Here is a 23,065-nt window from a genome sequence, read left to right as displayed (position 1 = left end):
TGTAATCAAAGATCAGCAAAACGAAACATGCATTCTTTCAGGAATCCTATTTAGATTAAGGAACACACAAAATTCCAGAACTTTGCTTGGATATTCCCTGGCCAAGGACAACGGTATTACTAAAAAATGAAACTGAAAAAGGAAAACAAACCCTGTCAAAGGAGGGGCAATGCTGAAAGAGGGTAGTGAGAGGTAGCCCCCCCCCTCCCCACGTAAATGTTAACGTGTCTTCCTTAATGATTACTATCTTACCTAGCTGTAGAATACCTTTATCCTTTGCTTTGATTTAAAGCACAAAGGAAAAGGAAAGCTGCCATTACGTAATGCCTTAGCCTGAAGTTTCCTGTTACAGATCTTTTGAGAGATAATGTGGGTGGCTCTGAAAAGAGCCTTTGGGTTGTGGGCAGCAGGCAGGCGCGCTCACTTGGAGCTGGTGTATTTGGTGACAGCCTTGGTGCCCTCCGACACGGCGTGCTTGGCCAGCTCCCCGGGCAGCAGCAGCCGCACGGCCGTCTGGATCTCCCGCGACGTGATGGTGGAGCGCTTGTTGTAGTGCGCCAGGCGCGACGCCTCGCCGGCAATACGCTCGAAGATGTCGTTGACGAAGGAGTTCATGATGCCCATGGCCTTGGACGAGATGCCCGTGTCGGGGTGCACCTGCTTGAGCACCTTGTACACGTAGACCGAGTAGCTCTCCTTGCGGCTGCGCTTGCGCTTCTTTCCGTCCTTCTTCTGGGCCTTGGTCACGGCCTTCTTTGAACCCTTCTTCGGGGCAGGCGCCGACTTCGCTGGCTCAGGCATGACAGAGACAATTCAGAAAGGAAACTGGAAAAGAAATGATAGTCTGAGGCTGCAACGGCGTTAATATTTGTAGGGCTTCTATGCAAATATGGTGTTTCAATTCTTAAGCTCTGATTGGACAGATTTTCTGCACCGTTGCGTCACATGCAAATTAGGTGACTTCAAAAACTGCTTTCCAATTGGTTATATTCTGTAGTTTGTGTTAGCCAATCAGAGAGTGCAATTTACAATCCCTACTGAAAGTATAATTACTTGACATTTGGGTGGCAACCTTCTACATTCACTTTTAGTTTTGCTCGTGGCGGTCGTTGTTAGATTTCAGTGATGTCTGGACGCGGAAAACAGGGCGGCAAGACTCGCGCTAAGGCCAAGACGCGGTCTTCCCGCGCTGGGCTACAGTTCCCCGTGGGGCGCGTACACCGTCTGCTCCGTAAGGGCAACTACGCCGAGCGAGTGGGCGCCGGCGCCCCGGTCTACCTGGCGGCTGTGCTGGAGTACTTGACGGCCGAGATTCTGGAGTTGGCGGGTAACGCGGCGCGCGACAACAAGAAGACGCGTATTATCCCCCGCCATCTGCAGCTGGCTATCCGCAACGACGAGGAACTTAACAAGCTGCTGGGCAAGGTGACGATTGCGCAGGGCGGCGTGCTGCCCAACATCCAGGCCGTGCTGCTACCCAAAAAGACCGAGAGCCACCACAAGGCTAAGGGCAAGTAAAGCAGTTCATCAGCATGTGGCGATCTCTTACACCCAAAGGCTCTTTTCAGAGCCATCTACATTTTCAAGTGAAAGAGTATGTGGCAAAAAACACTAGGTCGAAATTGCTGGTTTCAATAGCTAGGCATGTTTCGAGTTTTATCTTAACGTGTGTCCATCTAGGTACCTGAAATGCGTCTGAATTGACCAATGGTTTTTTGACACTGCTGAGGTTGAATAGGGAACGCGAGTGTTCTATAAGCAACATTTAATATTGCAATGTTTCTTAAGGGCTGTCAACGCAAGTTTCAGAAAAGATAACTACAAATAAATTTCCGAAATAGGAAAATCAAAATAAGGGAAGAATGGGTTTTAGGGAAACTGGGAAGTATTAGGATTAATAACCTAGGCTATTTGTATTCGACAGCAAATCGATTTGTTAATTGGAAGGTGGAGACAGTCGTGTTTTCAAATTTTGAGCCTTTGTAAAAATTACATTTAGGCCAATTTTAGGGTGTTACAACATTTGTAGTACAGTTACATAAAGACCATGCTAGGAAGTGCCATCTATAAGCTTGCGAGTGGGGCACAATGCAAAATATGTGGGTTCCTGAAGTGTGTTCTTTCCTCCCCAGCACACATTTGCTAAGTCAGAACACTAGGATTTTCAAGTGTTATACTGTAGGTATTAACAGTTTTAGAAGCTTAGAGTTAGCAATTTAAGAAATAGGACTCACAGAGGTCTCAGACTGACAGACCTTGAAGGATCAGAAAGTGTAGTAACTCATCCAATCAGAATCTCCATTGTCGCACCAATCAACTTGTTGCTTTTCAACCAATAGTTTTAGAGCGCGGGACTTTTGAAAAGCATCCAGACCAATCAGAATGTTTCTGAGCATATATAATGGCAAGCTGTTGCACTTCTTTCATGTCACTGTGCGTTAGCTGACATGGCTCGTACCAAGCAAACTGCTCGTAAGTCCACTGGGGGTAAGGCCCCGCGCAAGCAGTTGGCCACCAAAGCTGCCCGGAAGAGCGCTCCGGCTACCGGCGGAGTGAAGAAGCCGCACCGCTATCGCCCCGGTACTGTGGCTCTGCGCGAGATCCGGCGCTACCAGAAGTCCACCGAGCTGCTCATACGCAAGCTGCCATTCCAGCGGTTGGTGCGGGAGATCGCACAGGACTTCAAGACTGATCTGCGTTTCCAGAGTTCGGCCGTCATGGCACTGCAGGAGGCCTGTGAGGCCTACCTCGTTGGTCTGTTTGAAGACACCAACCTGTGTGCCATCCACGCCAAGCGGGTCACCATCATGCCGAAAGACATCCAGCTGGCCCGCCGAATCCGCGGGGAGAGGGCTTAACGCTATCCCTGCTTCCAACATCTCAAAAGGCTCTTCTAAGAGCCACCTACTAACACAGTAAAATAGCTGTAATCAACTTTGCATATTTTCATTTATGGCTTTACAGACTACCTTGAAATTTATAGGGTACTTTGCAAGTTTAAGGTGTTTTTAAGTCTTGCTGATTTGTAGCACGTTGGTAGTCAGCACATGCCTTTTAGTTGAATGCTGTAACAGCCCTTCAAAGTTTTTTCTAAGCATGGGAACGGGCCATTGGCTTACTAGTGAGCAGGCTACTCTTTAATATCTGGGTTCCGGTGTGGTGTCTGAAGCCTTGTCATTTAGCACTCAAGGCTGAGGCAGGAGTTCATTGAGTTCAAGGGGAGGTTGAACTATAAAAATACCCAACTCGTTTGGTCAGTTTCCATATGTAAAAGTGTAAGTAAATTCAGGTTTTTTATTTCCAGTATGCTTTGTCTAGTAGAGTGCCTTCAAAGTTAAACTAACCCATAAGGATTTCTAAGATAGCAGACCTCTGGTGTCAATGCAATGCCTTACATTGTTTTCCACCCACCAGGAACATGAAAATTCACAATCAGAATATGATAGGAATTGGATTGTCAAGCCCCATCTAGGGCTAGGGAATCTGTATCAGACTCTACTAACAAAAGTTAAAAACCAAGAAGTTAGTCATAAAAACCAGTTTGAAGCCTAGTTTTAGGATAGTTTGTGATCATAAAAAATCTTAACTTGTGATAAGTGATTTTTTTAACCAGCTGTATGACAACAAAGAGATTCTCTAAGTATATGTAATGAGCTAGCTTGAGATTTTTGTACTTCGTAATGGTGTCAACTACAGTGACTGGCAACTTTTATAAAAGCAACCTTGGGCCCCATTCCCAGCTGCAGTGGGGGGAGGGATTCAGATTCAGCCAATTGTAATTAATGTTGACAATCCTTGCTACCCATAGGCAGCTGGGGTTGAGGCATCACTAAATGAACTCCAGTCCTGTGACTAGCTTCTGTTTGACTTCAGGTTTAGCAAGGAGTTATCTAATTGAAACAGGAACTGTGATTTTTATCGAGAGAAATAGTAATAGTAGTTTCCAAAAAGGACCTTCTGGGCATACTTGACAACTGTGTAACTCATTACAGGGAGTCACTTTTAATGGTCACTTGACATTTATAAGAAGCTCTATCTCTGTCTCTCTGTTTCTGTACTGGGGATTGAACCAAAGGTCTTTGCTATGAGTTACATTTGCAACCTTTATTTAGTCTTCGAAACAGAATTACCTTAAGTCAATAAATTTTCCAGCCCCAGCCCAAAGTTGGCAGTCCTGCCTCTCCTCCTAGGTAGTAAAGCTATCTCTCAGGGCAAGGCTAATGTGAGTCTATACTGAGACACAGCTGCATTCAATGATTGGCTGCGCCAGGTTATGGAGGTGCTACAAGGAGAGGTGGGCACTATTTTAGACTTTCTGTCAAACATCCATGATGCCTTTCTGTCTTTATACGAGGGCTTTTTTGTAGCACAAAGTTTTATTTAAATATCAGCTCTTCCATTGTCATGGCTTTTATTTATTTACCAAGTTGTCACTTTTTCAGATATTTTCGTTTTCAAATACTTTTAGTATGTGATATTTTAGTAAAAGTGTTTTATATAATTTTACTATATGAAAGGAAAGTCTAATAAAACTATGTACATCTTATCCACTTTCATCATCAACACAGGCCAATTATTTAAATTTGTTTTGTGGTACTGGGGATTGAACTCAGGGCCTTTGTACTGAGCTATGTCTCTAACATTTTTTTTTTTTTTTTTTTTTTTTTCTAAATATGATCTTGCTAACTTGCTGAAGTACCTGGGGAAGGCTCAACATTGAGCAAATCTTATTTCAGTCTTCTAAGAGAGCAGGGATTACAGTGGTATACACCACTACATTTAGTTTGTATCTCATTATGATGGCATCATTACTGCTGCAATAAACAACACTTAACATTGATGAATTTTATTCTGTTTTAGGTTTTTTTTTTGTTTTTGTTTTTTGAGAAAGGGTTTCGCTATGTAGCCTTAGCTGCCTCACTCTCATGAGTGCCAGGATTCTAGACCTGTGCCACCATGCCCTGGTAATGAAATTTAAATGTATTTGTTCCTGATGTATTTGTTGAAATTTTATAATGTGTTTGTGTCTGTTTGTTTGCAGGACAAAACAAAATTTCTGCTCTCTTGGAGCTTGCATTGACTCCATGATGGGAAGAACTTGAATCACCTAAGTAACATTGTGTAAACATTAGATGATAAGAAAAAAAAGGCAAGAACATGAAGTAATATTGGGGGCTAAAATTTAGATATGGTCAAGTGATACAGGGAAATGAGACTCCCAACCTACTATGTCTGAGAGTTCATGTTCTCTAAAATTCAAGAATGAATTTTAGGAACAACAGAGGTGAAGAGTAGGATATATTTAGAAAGCTGGCATTCTTAGAGAGCAGTGACTCTTCCCTAGGGATTGGAATGTCTCCTGACTTCAAGGTGATACAGACTTAATCCCTAAGGATTAAATTTAAGGGTGTGGTTGCATTTGTTTTCCCTTCTATCTTGCAGTCTGGCCCACAGCAAGAGGTATGTGTCCCCTCCAAGGTTATCAGATACCTGGTCCTCTGTGCCAGCTTCCTCGAGGGCCTAACCCTGTCTGACTGCCTAAATATTTCTAACTGGTTCAGCTGCCTGTAACATTAGTGAAGACCTCCTGCAGAGAATTTCCTCAAAGGCCTGAGAGATGTGAGGAAGCCTGATGTGTAGCTGTGCTTAGGAAAGAGAGGGAAGTGCAGAAGGTGTGCTAGGTTGGGTAGACAGGATACAGCAGGAGATGAAGGTGGAGAAACACAGGGGCCCAGAACCTGCAATCTGATAGGTTTTAGGGGAGAAGAATTTTCCCTTATACTCTCCCTCTCCCAGGAAGGGACATTTGGCTTGAAACAAAAATCAGATTAATAAGAGAGAAACAAGTTTACTAACTTTTCACACGTACCTGAAATACATTCAGGTAATTTGTATTTCTCAAAGGAGTAGATTGGAATCCTGGCTCATGCAGTACCTTCAGCAAAGGACACTAAACACACAAAGTGTTAGGATGACAGAATAGGGCTATGTGTTGCTAAAGTCCATGTCTCCAGGGAAAGACAACAAGCAGCAAATACAGGACGTTTAATAAAGCTTATGAATGTCCATTTCTCTGATTCACCTAAATGTTCCCTCGGGTAAGTAAGTTACCTTTTGTTCTCCCTGGAGGGAGGTCTGGCATTCCTTATTGTCTATAAATTTTCCTTCTGCTTTGAGAACCAGGACAAAGAGCTTTTTTGTATCTATTTCTTAATTGTTTTTTAACTCTACAGTCTTTTATTTTGGGGTGATATATTCTGTTTTTTCCCACAGGCCACTGCAAGAAGTTTGGCTTTTGCTTAAGGTGAGAAACAAGGCCCTGAGAGAGGAGTTAAACGCAGCAGTCTTGGTGTCTGTCTATTATGCAGCTTCTGCTTTATTTTTAGTTTCATTTGTGCTCCAGCATATAAATTAGGATCCAGCTTTCTTTCTGTTTGGTCCTATTCAAATCTTGAAAATAGAAACTAACGTGGAGCTTCTAACAACATGGGAGCTTAGAGTATGCTACCCTGAAATACCTCCCACTGGCATATGAATTGTTGATCTGAAGGAAATTAAGAAGCAGCTAATGCAGGAAAACTGTTCATTCTCTATTTTTCTAAAAGTACAGCATAGATTTAGCTGCTCCTCCTCCAGCTGTAGAACAAAGGCAGTCACTGAAGACATTTCTTTAAACATTTACTCTTTTTAGTTGATGGTGCTTGTATAAGCCAGAATTCAAAAAGCAGTTCTTTGACAACTAATCATTCTCTAGTTTTTTTCCTACTGTATCTATGAGATAAAATTACAAGTTAATAAATTTCTGTTTTACAGTCTGTTCAAACTAAGAATTTGTGATGCTTGAGAAAAGCATTATTTGTCCTTCTCTAAAATAGGGAGAAAAGGGAAAGCCTGTAAAAGTTTGTTTAGTGTTGAGTTTGATTCATATTCGTGTTATTTCAGTTGATTAGCTTTATAACCATAAGGAAATTGTTTTCCTTATTGTGTAGCAAACTGTATTTGTATGGAATGCAAAGTTAAAAAACTTTCAGGACCAGGCAAGGCTTAATTATATAGGGATAATTGTGAGCTACCCAGAATTACCTCACTGAGTCAGTCTATAAAAGACCTGGCTGAATCAAAGTTGCCTATCTATTAGTTGTAAGCTCCTGTAGATACCTCACTGCTCATTAAATAATTTGCCTAACAGAGACATTAATAACACCTTTCTTATGAACTGTCCAGGTGGTGCGGACTTATGATTTCATTGGTCTAAAAATCTGTAATTTATTCAGGGCGTGGTGGTTCATGCCTGTAATACCAGTACTCAGGTGGTTGAGACATGCGAGGAGTGAGTTTATTGACCATGATACTTATTAAAGCAGCATACTGTCTTGATGTATATGATGAATATATGATGAGAACAAAGGTATTCTTTGCTTAATGAGAACAAAAGGCCTTCTATGAGAAAGGAGCTCAAAGGACAGTTCAAGGAAGATACGGGTTGCACTTGAGCTGATAGTGTTGGGGACAGCTGAGCTAATAATACTGAGGACAGCTTGGGAAACAGCACAGAAAATGTCTCTCACATCCTGCAAGCCATGATCTTCCTCCAAGTCATGCCATACTCTATTTTCAGAGACTTATCTGAACCTTCAGAAGACCCTTCCAGACAGACTACATTATAGTTTAGAAGCAAAGTGCTTCATATATAGTAATGAGTTCAGTGTTGACTCCCACAGAACTCATTATGATATTAAATCCACTGTAAAGATGAAGACATAGAAGCACAGTAAGGTGAACCATTTCCCAAGAGTGCTCATTTGGATAATTAAGTCATAAACTTTATTGCAGTAGCTGTGACTAGATGGTTGTTGTATATTATATGCATGCATTTATTTCCATTCATCCATTCCTTTTTTTTTTTTTTTTTTTTTTTTGTCTTTTTGAGATAGGATCTCACTCACTATGCAGTTCAGGCTGGTCTTGAACTCATTTTGTAGCCCAGGCTGGTCTCAAATTTGCAATGATCCTCCTGCTTCAGTTGCCTGAGTGTACACCACCATGTCCAGTTTCATTCATTCATTTTTTTTTTTTTTTTGTCTTTTTCATTTTTATCGGTACCAGGGATGGAACTCACGACCACCTGCTTGCAAGGCAGGTGCTTATGCCGCTGAGCTAAATCCCCAGTCCCTCATCCATTCTTTTGACAAAGATTTTCTTTGGTATTGCATGTAGAACCCAGGGCCTTGAACATACTAAGCACTTACAGTACAATGAGCTTTCACTCTCAGCTGGTGGAAATATTTTGAATGTTCACCATGTGCCCAGTTGTTGAGGACCACAAATTCACAGTGACTGGTTTTGTGTATTTCCCTGTGGGATGAAAGGAAGAATTGGGAGTGTTGATACCACCCATCTGGGATTTCCCAGTGACTCTTCTAAGCATAGGATCATCTATACTTTCTTAAATCATCTCAGGGTTACACTCAAGGACAAGATACTTCTAAACATAAGATCATTTACACCTTCTTAAGTCATCTCAGGATTATACTGGGATCAAGATACTTCAAATATAAGATTATCTATGCCCTCTGGAGTCAGTTTTTGTATGAATTGTAATCTTTTCTAGTCCTGCCTGTCACCCTGTAGACTAAACAAATAGTACCTGTTTGGGGTGGAAGCAGTCGGATCCAGAGACGCTGACTTCCTAGCCATTGTTAGAATATGATACTTGTCTCTGTGTTTTGTTTTTCTAATGACATTCTTGAAAATGACAATCAGGACTCTTGGCCAGATTTTCTTTTCTTTTTTTCCTGTTTTGGTACCTGAGATTAAACTCATGTCCTTGCGCTTGCCAGGCAGATGCTTATGCCGCTGAACTAAATCCCCAGCCCAATGGCTGGCTTTTCAATATTGACACCTGGATTCTTGGCTGGTTCTGATATCCAGCATTGTCTAGGTGCTGTAGACACAGCTGTGAATAACAGATACAGTTCCCCTTGTGTGGAGTTTATGGAGATGAGACACAGTGAAGGACTGAGGTCTGGAGAGGATGCAATGTTTATAAATCTAAAGGAAGAGAATTCCATAGACAAGAAACTATACAGATTTGGAGTTTGACACATACCTGAGGTGTGGCATACACTTTTTATAACCAACTACACAAACCAGAGTCCTCTTCTGTTTTTTAAAGATAGATTTTCTAGTGAACTCAAACTGATTTATACATTTTAGTACTTTTTAAACACTGAATTCTTGTTTTAAAACATTGAGGAAACAATATTAAAGTGGTGAACCAAGAAGAGACAGGAAGAGATGAATGTTAACCAATAGAGGAATGTCTGATATAGCCACACTAATTACTAAGAGAAGAGTATTAATAATGTGATTATTTAGACTTACAAACATTTAATGGACACCTGGCATATGCCTGTAATCCTAGAACTCTGGGAGGCTGACCAGGAATGATTGCAAGTAGAGGCTAATCTGGTCAATTTAATAAGATCCCATATCAAAAATAAACAATAAAAGGCCTGGAGATGTAGGTCAGTGGTTAAGTGCTTTACTATCTGCTTGAACCCTTGGTTCAATTCCTACTACCACCAATAACACAAACCAAAACAAACAAAAAAATGGTAGTGAGAGTCTGCAAAATCACCATCATTGTTTTTATTGTTAGAAGAAAGAGAATCTAAATGTGAGGGGTTTTTCTGGGGGGGGGGTTATTTTGGATAGAGTCTCCATGCAGTGTGGATTGGCCTTAAACTCACTGTATAGCCCAGGTTGCTCTCTCTCTCTCTCCTTTCTTTGGTTAACTCTTTATTTTTTTTTTTTATTTTATTTTTTTTTTTTTTTTGTCTTTTTCTTTTTTATAGGTACCGGGGATCGAACTCACGACTGCTTGCTTGCAAGGCAGGGGCTTATGCCGCTGAGCTAAATCCCCAGCCCCAGTTAACTCTTGAGAAAGCAAATAGTTTGCTTTATTTCTGTGATGGTTAATTAAACTTTTTTTGAAGTTTAATTTTGGGAGTTAAGTTGAATGTAATAACAATACCTAGAGAACTAGTAAAGCATTATCTTTGAGTATTTTTGTAGCAATATTTCTGGATATGTGAATTTGACTGGAAAAAAGTATTTTCCTGATTTCCTATGCCATACTTTGTGCACAGTTACATTTGAACTTCTAACAATGTAACCTTAAAAAGAGAATTAGATTCTAGTTAGAGTTGGACTATGTTACTATCTTTCCAACTGAAGCAATTCTTGGATACTTATAATCCATTTAAAAAAAAAAAAAAACCTGGGGAATGCCTGTGTCTTCCTGCAGGTAAAGAATTACCAATTAGGTTCTTTTCTATGAGAGAGTTTTGCTAAGTAGTTCAACCCACTAGGTAGCTCAGAGTGGTCAGGACTTCCCAAATATTGGGATTACAGGTGTGTACCACCATGCCTAGCATTGATAAAGTTCTAAGAGCTACTCTTTTTGTTTTATTCATACTGCCGTGGGCTGGGATCTGCGGCAGGGATTACAATGTATTTGTGCTGTACACTAGCAAAAAAGCTTTCTTATGTTTGTGTTATGCCAAAGTACCTGTAATGCCACCTACTGTTCTGTATGAGGTTTTTTTTCCTCTAATTGATATGTTAATCAATGCTCTGCTCTGTAAAGAACTGTAAATCCCTGGGAACCTAACCTAACTGATATGTTAACCATTGTTGCCCTCTACAAATAACAGATGTGGTGCTAAAATAAGCTGACAAAGGGTTGTTAATTACTGCTAGATTACTCTGTCCTCTGCTAAGGAAAACAAAGGTTTTCCTCATTTCCATAGCAGATTTCCTGATCCATGCCCATGCCTGATCCAACCCCTTACTTTGTAAACTGTGGTATGTACATAAAAGCTGCAAGTTTTAAGAGAGACACACAGCTTTTGCAAACTCCAACTGCACTGTGTCGCTGGGCCCAGGATAAAATTGATAGGATTTTGGCATGTCCAAAAGATAAATATGAAATAAAAGAGGCCTTTATTCTGAGAACGCGGAGAGAGAAAAACAACCCCCCCTCCCCCACTGAAGTCTGGCTTTCTCTCTGCCGGACACGTGGTGTGGGTACTTAAGGGTAGGTTAGGTTTAGGGTGGTGCCTAAGGGGTATTTGTGATGCACAGGTAGCCCATTGGTATTCATTTGGAGCCACAGGTAAATCGCTTAGGGGCAGGAAAAGCTGACCTCAAGATAGAGCCTCTTGGTTCCGCCTCCCAGCCTCCTCCCGGCTACAGTGTCCCATTTGGGGCAAAAACCTTTCACAAATAAATCAGCGCTGCTTTTTTAAAACATGTCTTGCCCATTTTTGAACTCGAGGTTGGGCTCTGGAGGGTTCATTTGTGGATTACAAGAATTTGTACTTTAAAATTGGTTATGTCTTCTTATTCAGTGATCCAACTTCCCTAAATTCCTTTGTAGTGAGGTGTGCCCTTAGCTCTTTTTGATCAATGGTGTATTTGTTTCCAAATATGGCATTGCTCCATCATCAGGGTTTCGTTCAATTGCTTTTTTTGGTACGGGGGTGGGGGTGGATCAAACTCACAACCTTGAGCTTGCCAGGCAGGCGCTTATGCCTCTGAGCTAAATCCCCAGCCATGAGGATTTCTTACTAGGGAACCATTTTTCCCTTGAGGATTGAATTCCCTGAGGGTTGAATAAATGATCCTATGAAGTAACAGGAAAACATTTCTCCAAATTTATTATGCACATGAGTAATCACATGAAGGAAAAGTGAATGCTCAGAAGCCCAGGGAGATCTCATACACCCTCTGCACAAGAGACAGAGAAAGAGCATTGGTTATTTAGGGTGGAAAAGTGATTTTTGGAAAGATAAACAGGCTCTTAGAAGTATAAGTTATATAACCTGTGATGAAGTCTGTCTGGGTGTGATTTGACCTCCTACCTCTCTAGTGATAGTAATGAGATTCCAAAAAGGTGATGAGCACTAAGTTGTACCTTTGTGGAAATTCAGACAAAGTTTCTCCTTTTGTTCTCTTTTTCCATAGATGCTCTCAGTCTGAGGCCCAAGGTGTCATTTTGGGGTTGCATTTCCTTAAGTCTTTCAGTTTCTATAAATGTTGAGAATGTCCCTTTCCTTGCCCTTTTCCCCTTTCTTTAGGATGAAATGTGAACTTGATGGTTGGTGCTAGAGCAGGCTTATTAGGCTACAAAGGGAAGTGATATAGTAAGAGTATCATGTGAGAAATTCTCTTAATGCAAATAAACCTCTAAATACACTGTCAAGCAGGTTATTCCTGAGACCATGGACACAAAGGATCACAGACTGATTTAATGCTCCTAAGTTGTATGGCTTTTGCACATTTTTATTGAATCAATTTTGAACATATAGCAGTGTTACCGGCAGCTGAGCTAGTAGGAAATATAGGCAGTCAGACAAGGCTAGGGCCTTAAAGGAGCCAGAGCAAAAAGTTCAAGTACCTTGCAGCTTAGGAAGAGACAATCACCTCCTGCTGTGGGCCAAATCTCAGGACAAAAGGTAAAGTAAATAAACCCACACCCTAAGGATCCACAGTTCAAATAGTTCTCTATCACCCTGAGGAAGTCAGGAGTCAGCATCCCACCCCTCTACATGAAAAGGTCCTGCTGTTAAACATGCCCACTTACTACATGACTAGCTAGCCCATTTGCTCCTAATTTAATCAGTTTTACCTGAGCAATTAATCTTATTGGTTGACCACAGTTCTGTCCCGCCTTATGCTCAATTTGCAGATTCCCATTTTTCCCCACCTTTGATTCATCTAACCTCCTGATTTTACTCTATAAAAGTCCCTAGAACAGACATAGTCCCTGGCAACCAACTCAGAATGGATCCATTCATTCTTTAGACAGAAGCTTTCCTCCTCTTAATAAATATATTCTGCTTTTAATCTCCATTGTTCCTAAAATTTATTCTTCAATTTTAGAGAACATAGTAGGTTGGGAGTTTCATTCCCTTATATTAGCAGGAAACAAGGGAATGGGAATTTGGCAAGTTAATATATTTCAGATAAATTGCAAATGAGAGACAAGTACCTGAATCCTTGGCTAGGCCTGTCCTATGTGCAATCTTCCCTTTCCCTCAATATATTTTTCCTGATGAGAGTGTGGTGGGTTTTTTTGTTTTTTGTCTTTTTGGGACAGGGTTTCACTGTGCACACGGTTCAGGTTGGCCTTGAACTCATTTTGTAACCCAGGCTGGCCTCAAACTCACAGCAATCCTCCTGCCTCAGCTTCCAGAATGCTAGGATTACAGACATGTGTTATCACGCCAGATGAAAAGGTGGTTTTGAGAGCTGGAGTTGATAGTGAGAAAAGGGCTTAGAAAATGGGCATTATTTGGAACAAACACACATTTGACATGTTGAAGGAATGTAGGGAGAAATACAAGTCACAGGTATTATTTAACAGTGATAAACTGAGCAGTCATGTGCAAACTGGAGCCAAAATGTGTCTGAAGACCTTAAAATGCTGCATGAATGTGTGATATGTCATGCATGTTTGTTGTTTCTCATGTTTTCTTGTTTCTGTGTAGTACATACAAACTCTTCCTGGCTTTCTCTTAAGTATCTCACAGGCCACTAATTTATGACTATATAAATACAGTTTTTAATTTTTGTATGCACCTTACCTTGTTTGCCTACCTAAAATGTCTAAGTTGCCTTGTTTGTTTGAATCCGTTATAAAATCATGTGTTTTGTCTATCCCACTTCTTATGCTTGCCTTTCCTAGCAGAGTTGAATAGTAGAATATGTCTGAAAAAATCACGCAAGAAGACAGATGTCTATTGTACATAGCAGTGGAATTCCCTAAGGGCATCAGAATTCCATTGCAGGGTTGAGCTACAGAGAAATACGTCCTATAAATCACACTTTTATGATTTTTAAACTGTTGATTGTTTTCCACTGAGTGCCACTTTCAGGGATCTCTGATACTCATATAGGTGCACAGTAAGAAAAAAACTATGTTATTTAAAAATGAAGGACAAGATTAACTATCATTATTGTCTTATTTTCTCCATGCTACTAAGGTAGGGAACTAGGTGATAGAACTGTGGGGGACCGGCAGCAGCTGAAAAGATAAGTATGAAATATAAATGACCTTTATTTTGAGAATGTGGGGAGAGGCCCCCCCCATCCCCTGGGGCGCGGCATCACCCCCCCCCCCTTTAGGCGATCTCTCCGTGCAACATGTGGAGTGGAGGCATACATGTAGCTTAAGGTTAGGGGTGGTGCCTGAGGGGCATTAGGGATGTACAGGCAGCCCATTGGTATTCTTTTGGCGCTATAGGTAAATTCCTAGGGGTGGGAAAGATAGAGCCATAGGTAAATCCCTAGGGGTGGGGGAGATAGGAGCTCCTTGGATCCCGCTAAGGCTTTTCCAGCTACAGTGTCCGGCCTGGGCCAAAACTCTTTCAGCTAGGATTTTTACGAATTCTTGTATCTGGCTAGTGATGAGACAAGGAGATGAGTATAAATGTCCTTTTCTCCCTTTCCTTTGTAGGACTGAGGATTGAACCCAGGGATTTAGAGCTGAGCTACGTCCCCAGTCTTTTCTAAAATTTAGTTTGAGACATGTTATTGAAAGAGTTGCTGGTCCAGACCGAACACTTTAACCAGGAGAAGCCTCAGCCAAATTAAGGAGCTCCTGCCTCCCCCGCCCCTTAGAGATTTACCTGTAACCCTATACCCCCATCCCTAAGAACCTGCCTCTGGCGCCAAATGTGTGCCAGTGGGCTACCTGTGCATCCCTAATGCCCCTTGGGGTCCACCCCAGACAGAGGCTACTTATGGGCCTCACTCCACGTGTTAGAGTGTGTGTGTGTGTTTCAGAGAGAGACCGCTGGCTCGGGGGTGGAGACGCTGCGCCCCGAGGGCGCGCGGGGGGGGGGGTGTCTCTCCCCTCATTCCCGAAATAAAGGTTACTTATATTTTATACTTCTTATCTTTGCAGCCACCGCCGCCCACTCCTTTCACGGCCGTCCACTCTTTCCACTCTTTCTCCTTCCTTCTCCACTCCATTCCTTCCTTCCTTCCTTCCTTCCTTCCTTCCTTCCTTCCTTCCTTCCTTCCTTCCTTCCTTTCTTCTTTTCTTCCTTCCCCATCCCCCCCTTCTCAGACCTAACAGTTATTACATTATCCAGGCTGGGTTGAAATTTGTGACCCTTCTGCCACAGCCTCCCAGAATGCTGGGATTACAAGCCACCATATTTTTAGCTACATGCTACATGCATATTGAGCTTTGCCAGCTGTAGCTTGCTGGCTCTCTTCGTGTAGAAGTGCGATGTGCTAACCTATTGTGCCACCAGAGCTCCAGACTTTCCTTTTCCTAAAAAGGATGAGTCATTTGCATCTTTGACTCTATCTTAGTTGCTCCTCTTCCTTTTTAATCTTTCCTGCTCCATTTTTCTTGCAAAATTGTTTTCAGGTGATTTGAAAATTTTTAAGATTTTCATTTCAGTATTTGGTGATTTAAATTTAGCTCCAACAAAAGTCAGTTGAAACTAGGCTTGCTAGAAATTAACACATGCCTATAATCCCTGAACTCGGGGAGACTGAGGCAGGAGGACTACAAATTCCAGCCCAGTGAGGGATGAGGAAATCAGTGAAAGAACTCAGTGCAAAGGTCTTGGGTTTCACCTCAGTGTCATGTTTTGTTTTTAATTTAATTTTTTAAACATGACTTTCACACTGATGCTTTGCCCTTCATTTAGTTGTTAAGATTATTATTTAAATATTCATTTTAGATTGCAGTTGCTGAAAAGACTGAGAACAAATCTGAGCCCTTGCTCAATTGGCTATAATCATTTTCTGGCAATTTATTAAAAGAGTCTTATAATTGTAAATATGCAACAATTTTACAGCTCAGAAGCACCGCTCACTGCCATTAAGATTTAAAGTTGTTAAGATTAAACCATCAAAGGAATAAGACCTAAATCTTTAGGACTCCACAGAGGAGATAATATAACTTTGATAAGCAGCAGTCAATACACACAAGCTGGCCTAGTCTCCTGTTTGCTCATAAGCTCTTTGTACCTTTTACTTCGTGGTTCACTGACTCTTTGTCAGTTACTTGCATTTAGCTGGCTTTTAAAAATCACCAATTTTCTGTGTCACATAGTTAAGCAGTACAGCAGTCTTCCAGTAGCTTTTTTTTTTTTTTTTTTTTTTTTTTTTTTTTTTTTTTTTTTAGAAATGACACTTTTGACATATGGGTTATGATAATAATAATTGCTTTAATTACTTTTCAGGGATTTGAGGGCCATTTTTTTAGAAGTCACTGATTTCCTGAGGACCTGCACAGGATTCTGAAGGGAAACGTTTGCACATTAAGTGACTAAAAACTCCACCCTCAGATGATCATACTAAAGTCACTGTCTGAACATGCATCCTATGCAGAACAAAGAGTTTTGCTACTCATGCACAAATCAGAGCCCTTCATCTTGAGTCACCTTTTTGCACTCTTCAGATCACCCTATCCTTCTGAATCCCATAAATATCTCTAAATCCTATTCTTGGGATCAGTTATGCAGATGTGAGGCCTAGCTCTTATAGCTTTAGGCTTGGTTCCTTTGGAAATACCCTTTTTTTTGCTCATTTTTTGCTTGGCTGAATACTGTGCTGTGGCCAAAATAGGCCTGCTTAAATAATGGGATAATTTCTACACTCAGAGGCCTTTGTCTATTAAACAAAATTGGTTACACTCAAGAGCCCCAGTCCATTCACTTAATTTTTCATCTGGGGAGGAGTCTTAGGCATGTTTCTGATTTAAGACTCACTTCTTTTGCTGCACCTCCAAGCTTTGATGGAGTGATCTACATTTGTGTGCAGTAACCAAAGGGCTCTGGTAGCTTACTGTTACGTCCTCTAATCTCCGTGCTTTGCAAATCCATAGTAGTTTCAAGACAACTATCATAGCCTCTTGGCTGGCTGCAAGGATAAGAGTATGAACATTACCTAAGATTAAATATTACCTAAGTTTAAAAAGGCATGTTACTCCCAGGCTGTTTATTTTCTCTTTTTTTTCTCCTTACAAATCCTACCTAGCCTTTCTCAGATATATCTACAACTTTATATCTGTATTTCTTGGAGACAAAAGGTTCAGTTTATAATGATAGGTTTATTTGCCCTTCAATAACTTCCTGTAACCATATGGCTACCAGGAAACATATTCACATTAGGTTATACACCATTTTCAACTAGTTTTTTTTTTAAGACTCATATGAAGTTATTGTGCTGTTTAGGAGAGCTTATGTATTTTCAGCCTATTCTGAGAACTCTAATTTGCCAATTCCAGAACTGAGTGAAATTGTTAGTTCATTAAGTCAATTTACAACTCAGGCCACAGTGATGCTGACCAAAACAAGTGTTCACATGAGAAGGCCATTACCAGATTGCTAAGATGGACATGAACATTTTAACTCCAGTATAACGTGCTTTAAAATGAACTATTACTGGGAATCCAGCTCCTTGATGCATGAAGGAAATGGATCCGTATTTAAAAAATATTTTTATTAGTACATGATTGCAGTATATCATGGTTGCAATCATTGTGGGGAATTGGTATGTGTACTTAAGACATCTCGCTTTTTTTTCTTTACTCCTCCCTCATCAAATTCATTTATCTTATAAACCTAATACAGTTATTATATATGAAAATTTAGTCAGACTAATAGACCAAAATCCATATAAACTACACAAGACAGTTATACTACATGAAAGAACACTTTTAGATACATTGTTCATGTTGGATTACAAAAAGTTTTCTGTTTCCCTCTGGTTTTTCTTATTTTGCATTTTATATATGTATATGTTGAGTTTTCACATAAAAGAAGCTATATTTGAGTTTGTTTCTTTACTTAACATTACGATTTTGAGGAGCATCCATTTTCCCTATGAATGACTCCTTTATCCTTCTTTATGGTAGAGTAGTACTGCATTGTGTTTAAATACATTTTAAAAAATCCATTTATCTGTTAATGTACATAGAGGCTGTGTCTAAGATTTACCTATTATAAAAGTTGTGCAAATGTGGGTATGCAAACATTACTGTGGCATGATTTTTTCTTTTTTTAAAAAACTTTTTGGAGACAGTACTTAGACGAGAAATAGCTGGATCAAATGAGATTTTTGTTTCAGTTTCTGAGGACTTTCCATACCTATTTTCATTGTGGTTTTACCAGTCCCAACAATAGTGTTCATTAAGTCATTCCCCTAAATGCCCTACAGTCTCTCCAGCATTTGTTACTTGTTGATATCTTGAAGTCATTCTTTCTGGGGTAAGCTGATATCTCAGTGTTGCTTACTTTGCATTACTGGAATGGTCAGGAATTTTGAATATTTTTCATGTATTTATTGGCCATTTGTACTTCTTCGTCTGAGAAGTTTCTATTCATTTCAGATGCTCAATTTTGGATAATTTTGCTGTGGGGGATACTGCTGCTTGTTTTGATTTTTTAAAAAAATGTATTCTAGCTATTAGTGGTTTGTCTGAAGAGTAGCTGCAAAAAGTTTTCCCATTCTGTAAATGGTTTCCTTTGCTATGCAAAAGCGTTTTAAATTGATGTGTGGATCCTCTCCTTGATCTTCAGGTTTGAGGCCTTGATAGAATTCCATCAAGACACCCAGACCATGTGGAAGTATGGGTAGAATACTCTCTTTTATCTTAAAGTGAAAAGTCAGGCAGTGTTACCAAGGCATCTACACTGAGTGTCAGTTTGAAAAACTTTGTATGTGTATTTTAAGTTATTTCTAGAGTTCAGGGAATGATGGAGGCTATGAGGCTGCTTAACATTTCCCTTAAGGGCTACTTTGAAATTTTGGTATCTCAAAAATGTCTTGCTTTTAGGTGACCAGCATTCTGCTAAGAAAGATTATAATGCTTACTCATTTTAAATTAACTAGTTTCTCAGGCCTGCTTGTGTTTACTTAGCTAACAAAGCCATAGCAACACTTAGTATTAAAGCTCCTAATTGAGATTGTGGGTGGCTCTGAAAAGAGCCTTTGGGTGGGTTGTAGGCAGCAGCCAGGCACACTCACTTGGAGCTGGTGTACTTGGTGACGGCCTTGGTGCCCTCTGACACAGCATGCTTGGCTAGCTCTCCTGGCAGCAGCAGTCGGACGGCCGTCTGGATCTCCCGCGACGTGATGGTGGAGCGTTTGTTGTAGTGCGCCAGGCGCGACGCCTCGCCGGCGATGCGTTCGAAGATGTCGTTGACGAAAGAGTTCATAATGCCCATGGCCTTGGACGAGATGCCCGTGTCGGGATGCACCTGCTTGAGCACCTTGTACACGTAGACCGAGTAGCTCTCTTTTCGGCTGCGCTTGCGCTTCTTGCCATCCTTCTTCTGTGCCTTGGTGACGGCTTTCTTGGAGCCCTTCTTAGGGGCCTGAGTTGATTTCGCTGGGTCAGGCATGACTAGTGCAAAAGAAAAGCCAAAGGGTATAAAATGTTGAACAACTCCGGGCTAACTTTGTAGCCTTTCTATGCAAATAAGGCATAAAGTTCCTACAATTTTGATTGGACCAGACTAGCCAATAGAAGCGTCATGCAAATAAGGGGAATTGCAATCTACTTTTTGATTGGCTATTTATGTGGAAGTACCCTAATTGGTTTTTTTTAAAACATAAGGAAAAAAAACAAACAAACAAACAAAAAAAAAAACCAAAAAAACCACACACACACTAGCAGTTTTTATTTCAAAAGTTTTAAGTATTAGGTTGTCTTTGTTATGCACTGTCCCAGTAGATCTTTATAAAAAGATATAAATTTTATGGCTCCAGTGTCACGCTGTTACTACTTTTACAACTAGAAGTTGGAAGTTAAATTTTTCCAAAATTTGGGCATAAGCAAAATTCTTACGCAGTGTTATCAACGTCAGCAATAACTTAAAGCTTTTTGAAGAATTACAGAATTTGAACATCTTAACAGTGGTGAGATTTTAATATTGTGTTTTTCAAAAGCATCTTACTTCCATGCCAGTGAAAATCCTCGTACTATTGTTGGGTTAAGAGAGCCTTGAAATCAAATAAAGTGTAGGAAAAAAAAAAAATCCTCGTACTAATGCTGGGTAAGAGACCATTGAAATAAAAAAATTCTAGGAAAAATAAAAAAAAAATTAGCTGGAGGAACGACAGTCAAATGCAGTTTCTGAAACTTGCCAGATATTGCGGAACGTTCATTTCCGTGTTTTCCCATTTATTCTCAAATTTGTGGCTATAGATACTTTCAGCTTCACAATATGTATGACAGACCGGAACCAAAGATGGGATTTACAGAAAAAAATCGTGATAGGTCGAAATTTTCAATTTGAAAACTGCCAACCAATCACAGGGCTCGAGGTGTTTTTGTTATTTCTGGCGCGGAATTTGAGAGCCTTGACCAATCAGTAGGACTTTGACCTTATAAATATAAGGAAAGACAAGTGCTTATTTTTATTCTTACCATGGCTCGCACAAAGCAGACCGCGCGTAAGTCTACTGGTGGCAAGGCTCCGCGCAAGCAGCTAGCTACCAAAGCTGCTCGTAAGAGCGCCCCGGCCACCGGCGGAGTGAAGAAGCCGCACCGCTACCGTCCGGGCACTGTGGCCCTGCGCGAGATCCGGCGCTACCAGAAGTCCACCGAGCTGCTCATACGCAAGCTGCCGTTCCAGCGGCTGGTGCGCGAGATCGCACAGGACTTCAAAACCGATCTGCGTTTCCAGAGCTCGGCGGTCATGGCGCTGCAGGAGGCGTCGGAGGCCTACCTTGTAGGTCTTTTCGAGGACACCAACCTGTGTGCCATCCACGCCAAGCGGGTCACCATCATGCCGAAAGACATCCAGCTCGCACGCCGGATTCGTGGGGAGAGGGCATAGACTTACAGAAAGTCAGATAACTGTAAACCCAAAGGCTCTTTTCAGAGCCACCTACAACTTCACTGAAAGTGCTGTCCTCCCAATGTCTCAACTGGTGTTTGCAGGGTACTTATATTGTATTTTTCTGCCCACACTTAAAGTACCTTATGGTTTGAAGCACGCTTAGTGCTTAGCTGGCCAAAGCTGTTGTGGTCAGTTTTACTGATGCATGGACCTTTAAGCGTCTCATTTTCTACCATGGGAAGTAAATGCAGATAATACTGTTAAGTATGCTTTGAAGATCGTTCATCCGCAAAGCCTGTAGGCGTACTTTATGGAGCAGCCAAGGTTTTGGTCAAGTTTTGCGAAACTTAACCAGTTTTCCTGGGCACTCCCAGAAGCATTAATGTATGATCTGACATGGCCAACAATAAGTATTCAGTACCCATTTAATACCGACCTGTAATTTCTTGAGGTAACTGGCAAAATGTAGCTGTAGTTATAAATGTCCCACGTCCACATTCTCTGCTGTTATATTCAAACAGAATAGGTAAAATAAATTGGAAACCCAATTCTATTTTGCTCAGTTTCTTTAGCAGAGTGAATGGAAATTCAAGTAAGGTAACATTTCCAACTTTAAAAACCGCTGCTTACAGATTCCAAGCTCAAAGCCTGGTTTTTATACCCTCTGTGTTGCTTGAAAATGACCTTTTAAAATTGAATTTGGGTAAGTCACATAGTAGAAATACCCCAAATGTATATAATACAACGAATAAAACTTTAACCACTGAACAATCAGGCTAATTTCCTCTTGTGATAATACCGTCACTTGTTTAGAGCCTTTAAAAATAGTTTCCCATCCTGTTTTAGACCTTGCCAAAGCTTGCTAGAGAAGCGGTTACCAAATGAGTTTTCCCGCCAGTTTTTTCTTTCAGTCTTCAATTAGGTCCGATTCTTCGTTTTTATGAGCAGACATAGCACACAGGCACTCAATAGGCATCAGTAAAGCTTTTGTGAATTTAGTATTGTCCAGTAATCAACTCACAATGTCTGGACGTGGCAAGGGAGGCAAAGGTCTTGGCAAAGGCGGTGCCAAGCGCCACCGCAAGGTGCTGCGCGACAACATCCAGGGCATCACCAAGCCTGCCATCCGCCGCCTGGCCCGCCGCGGTGGCGTCAAACGCATCTCCGGTCTCATCTATGAGGAGACTAGAGGCGTTCTCAAGGTCTTCCTGGAGAACGTGATCCGCGATGCTGTCACCTACACGGAGCACGCCAAACGCAAGACAGTCACTGCCATGGATGTGGTCTACGCGCTCAAGCGCCAGGGACGCACCCTCTATGGTTTTGGGGGCTAATTGTGTTTTTTGATATCTATGCATATCTAAAGGTCCTTTTTAGGGCCACCTCCTTTATCTGTTAAGGAGCTCAAACACTTGATCCTTATGAGACGGGATTCTGGGTGCTTTGTTGGTATTCAGACAGAAACTAACTAACCTAACCTAACCTACCCTAAACTAAAGCTAACCTAATGCTGTTTGTGGAATTTGGACCCTGATGTCTGTGAATACATAGGTTTCATAGACAATGTGAAGGGATGTGTGTTTTTATTTGTTGCCTGGCCAAGTCGCTATGATTTAAACATTTGGACTACTACTTTGAAGCTGCTGGCAGCTTAAAAGCTTTGTTGTTGGTCACCAGGCTTAAGTATGTTTGTTTAGTAACACTTTTAAAGCTTTACTCTGTAGAGTGTATTTTTTTCTTCTGTTCTTGCCATTCATTAAAATGCTTGTTCAAGTACTCTCAGAATAAAACCGTGCTAAAATATTCTCATATGTGGCTATTTGCCAAGAACCAAGTGTGCTTTCATTTTATGTAGATAGTGTCTCTATAGTTCAGGTTGGCTTTGCAGTAAATAGCCCGGTGTCACACTGGTGGGGATTCCTTTATTTGTCAACTGAGTGCTGGGATTACAGGCATGCACCTGTCTCAGTCTTCCTGTCTCAGTCTGAATGCTGAGATTATAGGCATGCACCACCACATCTGGAGCAGGACTCATGCATATTTTTTGCAGTGGGAGAGTGGGCTTTTGTGTTAGCTGCATCATTTCATTTAATATTAAAAGAAAGCTGTCCCTGAATTTGCATTTGTAGGTGTGTATTTAAAATTAAAAAATATTTTGACAAAGCAGTATTTGGGACTTAATCATA

The 23,065-nt window shown here is 41.0% G+C and overlaps 6 protein-coding genes across 6 annotated transcripts; 4 read left to right on the top strand and 2 right to left on the bottom strand.

Annotated features, from left to right (window-relative positions):
- Positions 1-369: 369 nt before the first annotated feature.
- LOC100735546 (histone H2B type 1-C/E/F/G/I) lies at positions 370-850 on the bottom strand. The gene has a single exon (XM_003468808.4). It carries the CDS (start codon positions 799-801, stop codon positions 421-423), a length of 381 nt encoding a protein of 126 aa, XP_003468856.1. The 5' UTR covers positions 802-850; the 3' UTR covers positions 370-420.
- Positions 851-1,066: 216 nt separating this feature from the next.
- Positions 1,067-1,705, top strand: LOC100735272 (histone H2A type 1-like). Its single transcript, XM_003468807.4, has one exon. It carries the CDS (start codon positions 1,126-1,128, stop codon positions 1,516-1,518), a length of 393 nt encoding a protein of 130 aa, XP_003468855.1. The 5' UTR covers positions 1,067-1,125; the 3' UTR covers positions 1,519-1,705.
- A 494-nt stretch (positions 1,706-2,199) lies between these two features.
- Positions 2,200-2,907, top strand: LOC100735825 (histone H3.1). The gene has a single exon (XM_063260000.1). The coding sequence runs from the start codon at positions 2,448-2,450 to the stop codon at positions 2,856-2,858; it is 411 nt and encodes a 136-aa protein (XP_063116070.1). The 5' UTR covers positions 2,200-2,447; the 3' UTR covers positions 2,859-2,907.
- Positions 2,908-16,254: 13,347 nt separating this feature from the next.
- LOC134478523 (histone H2B type 1-H-like) lies at positions 16,255-19,480 on the bottom strand. The gene has a single exon (XM_063259998.1). The coding sequence runs from the start codon at positions 19,434-19,436 to the stop codon at positions 19,056-19,058; it is 381 nt and encodes a 126-aa protein (XP_063116068.1). The 5' UTR covers positions 19,437-19,480; the 3' UTR covers positions 16,255-19,055.
- Positions 19,481-20,441: 961 nt separating this feature from the next.
- Positions 20,442-21,432, top strand: LOC100728608 (histone H3). Its single transcript, XM_013151435.3, has one exon. It carries the CDS (start codon positions 20,466-20,468, stop codon positions 20,874-20,876), a length of 411 nt encoding a protein of 136 aa, XP_013006889.1. The 5' UTR covers positions 20,442-20,465; the 3' UTR covers positions 20,877-21,432.
- Positions 21,433-21,567: 135 nt separating this feature from the next.
- Positions 21,568-22,709, top strand: LOC134478524 (histone H4). Its single transcript, XM_063259999.1, has one exon. The coding sequence runs from the start codon at positions 21,902-21,904 to the stop codon at positions 22,211-22,213; it is 312 nt and encodes a 103-aa protein (XP_063116069.1). The 5' UTR covers positions 21,568-21,901; the 3' UTR covers positions 22,214-22,709.
- Positions 22,710-23,065: the final 356 nt, after the last annotated feature.

The sequence above is a fragment of the Cavia porcellus genome, unplaced genomic scaffold, assembly GCF_034190915.1.
Source record: "Cavia porcellus strain 051 isolate PalLab524CR breed Dunkin Hartley unplaced genomic scaffold, mCavPor4.1 scaffold_13, whole genome shotgun sequence".
Taxonomy (NCBI): domain Eukaryota; kingdom Metazoa; phylum Chordata; class Mammalia; order Rodentia; family Caviidae; genus Cavia; species Cavia porcellus.
The sequence above is the reverse complement of the archived record's forward strand: the minus strand, read 5'-3'. Positions and strand labels throughout refer to the sequence as shown.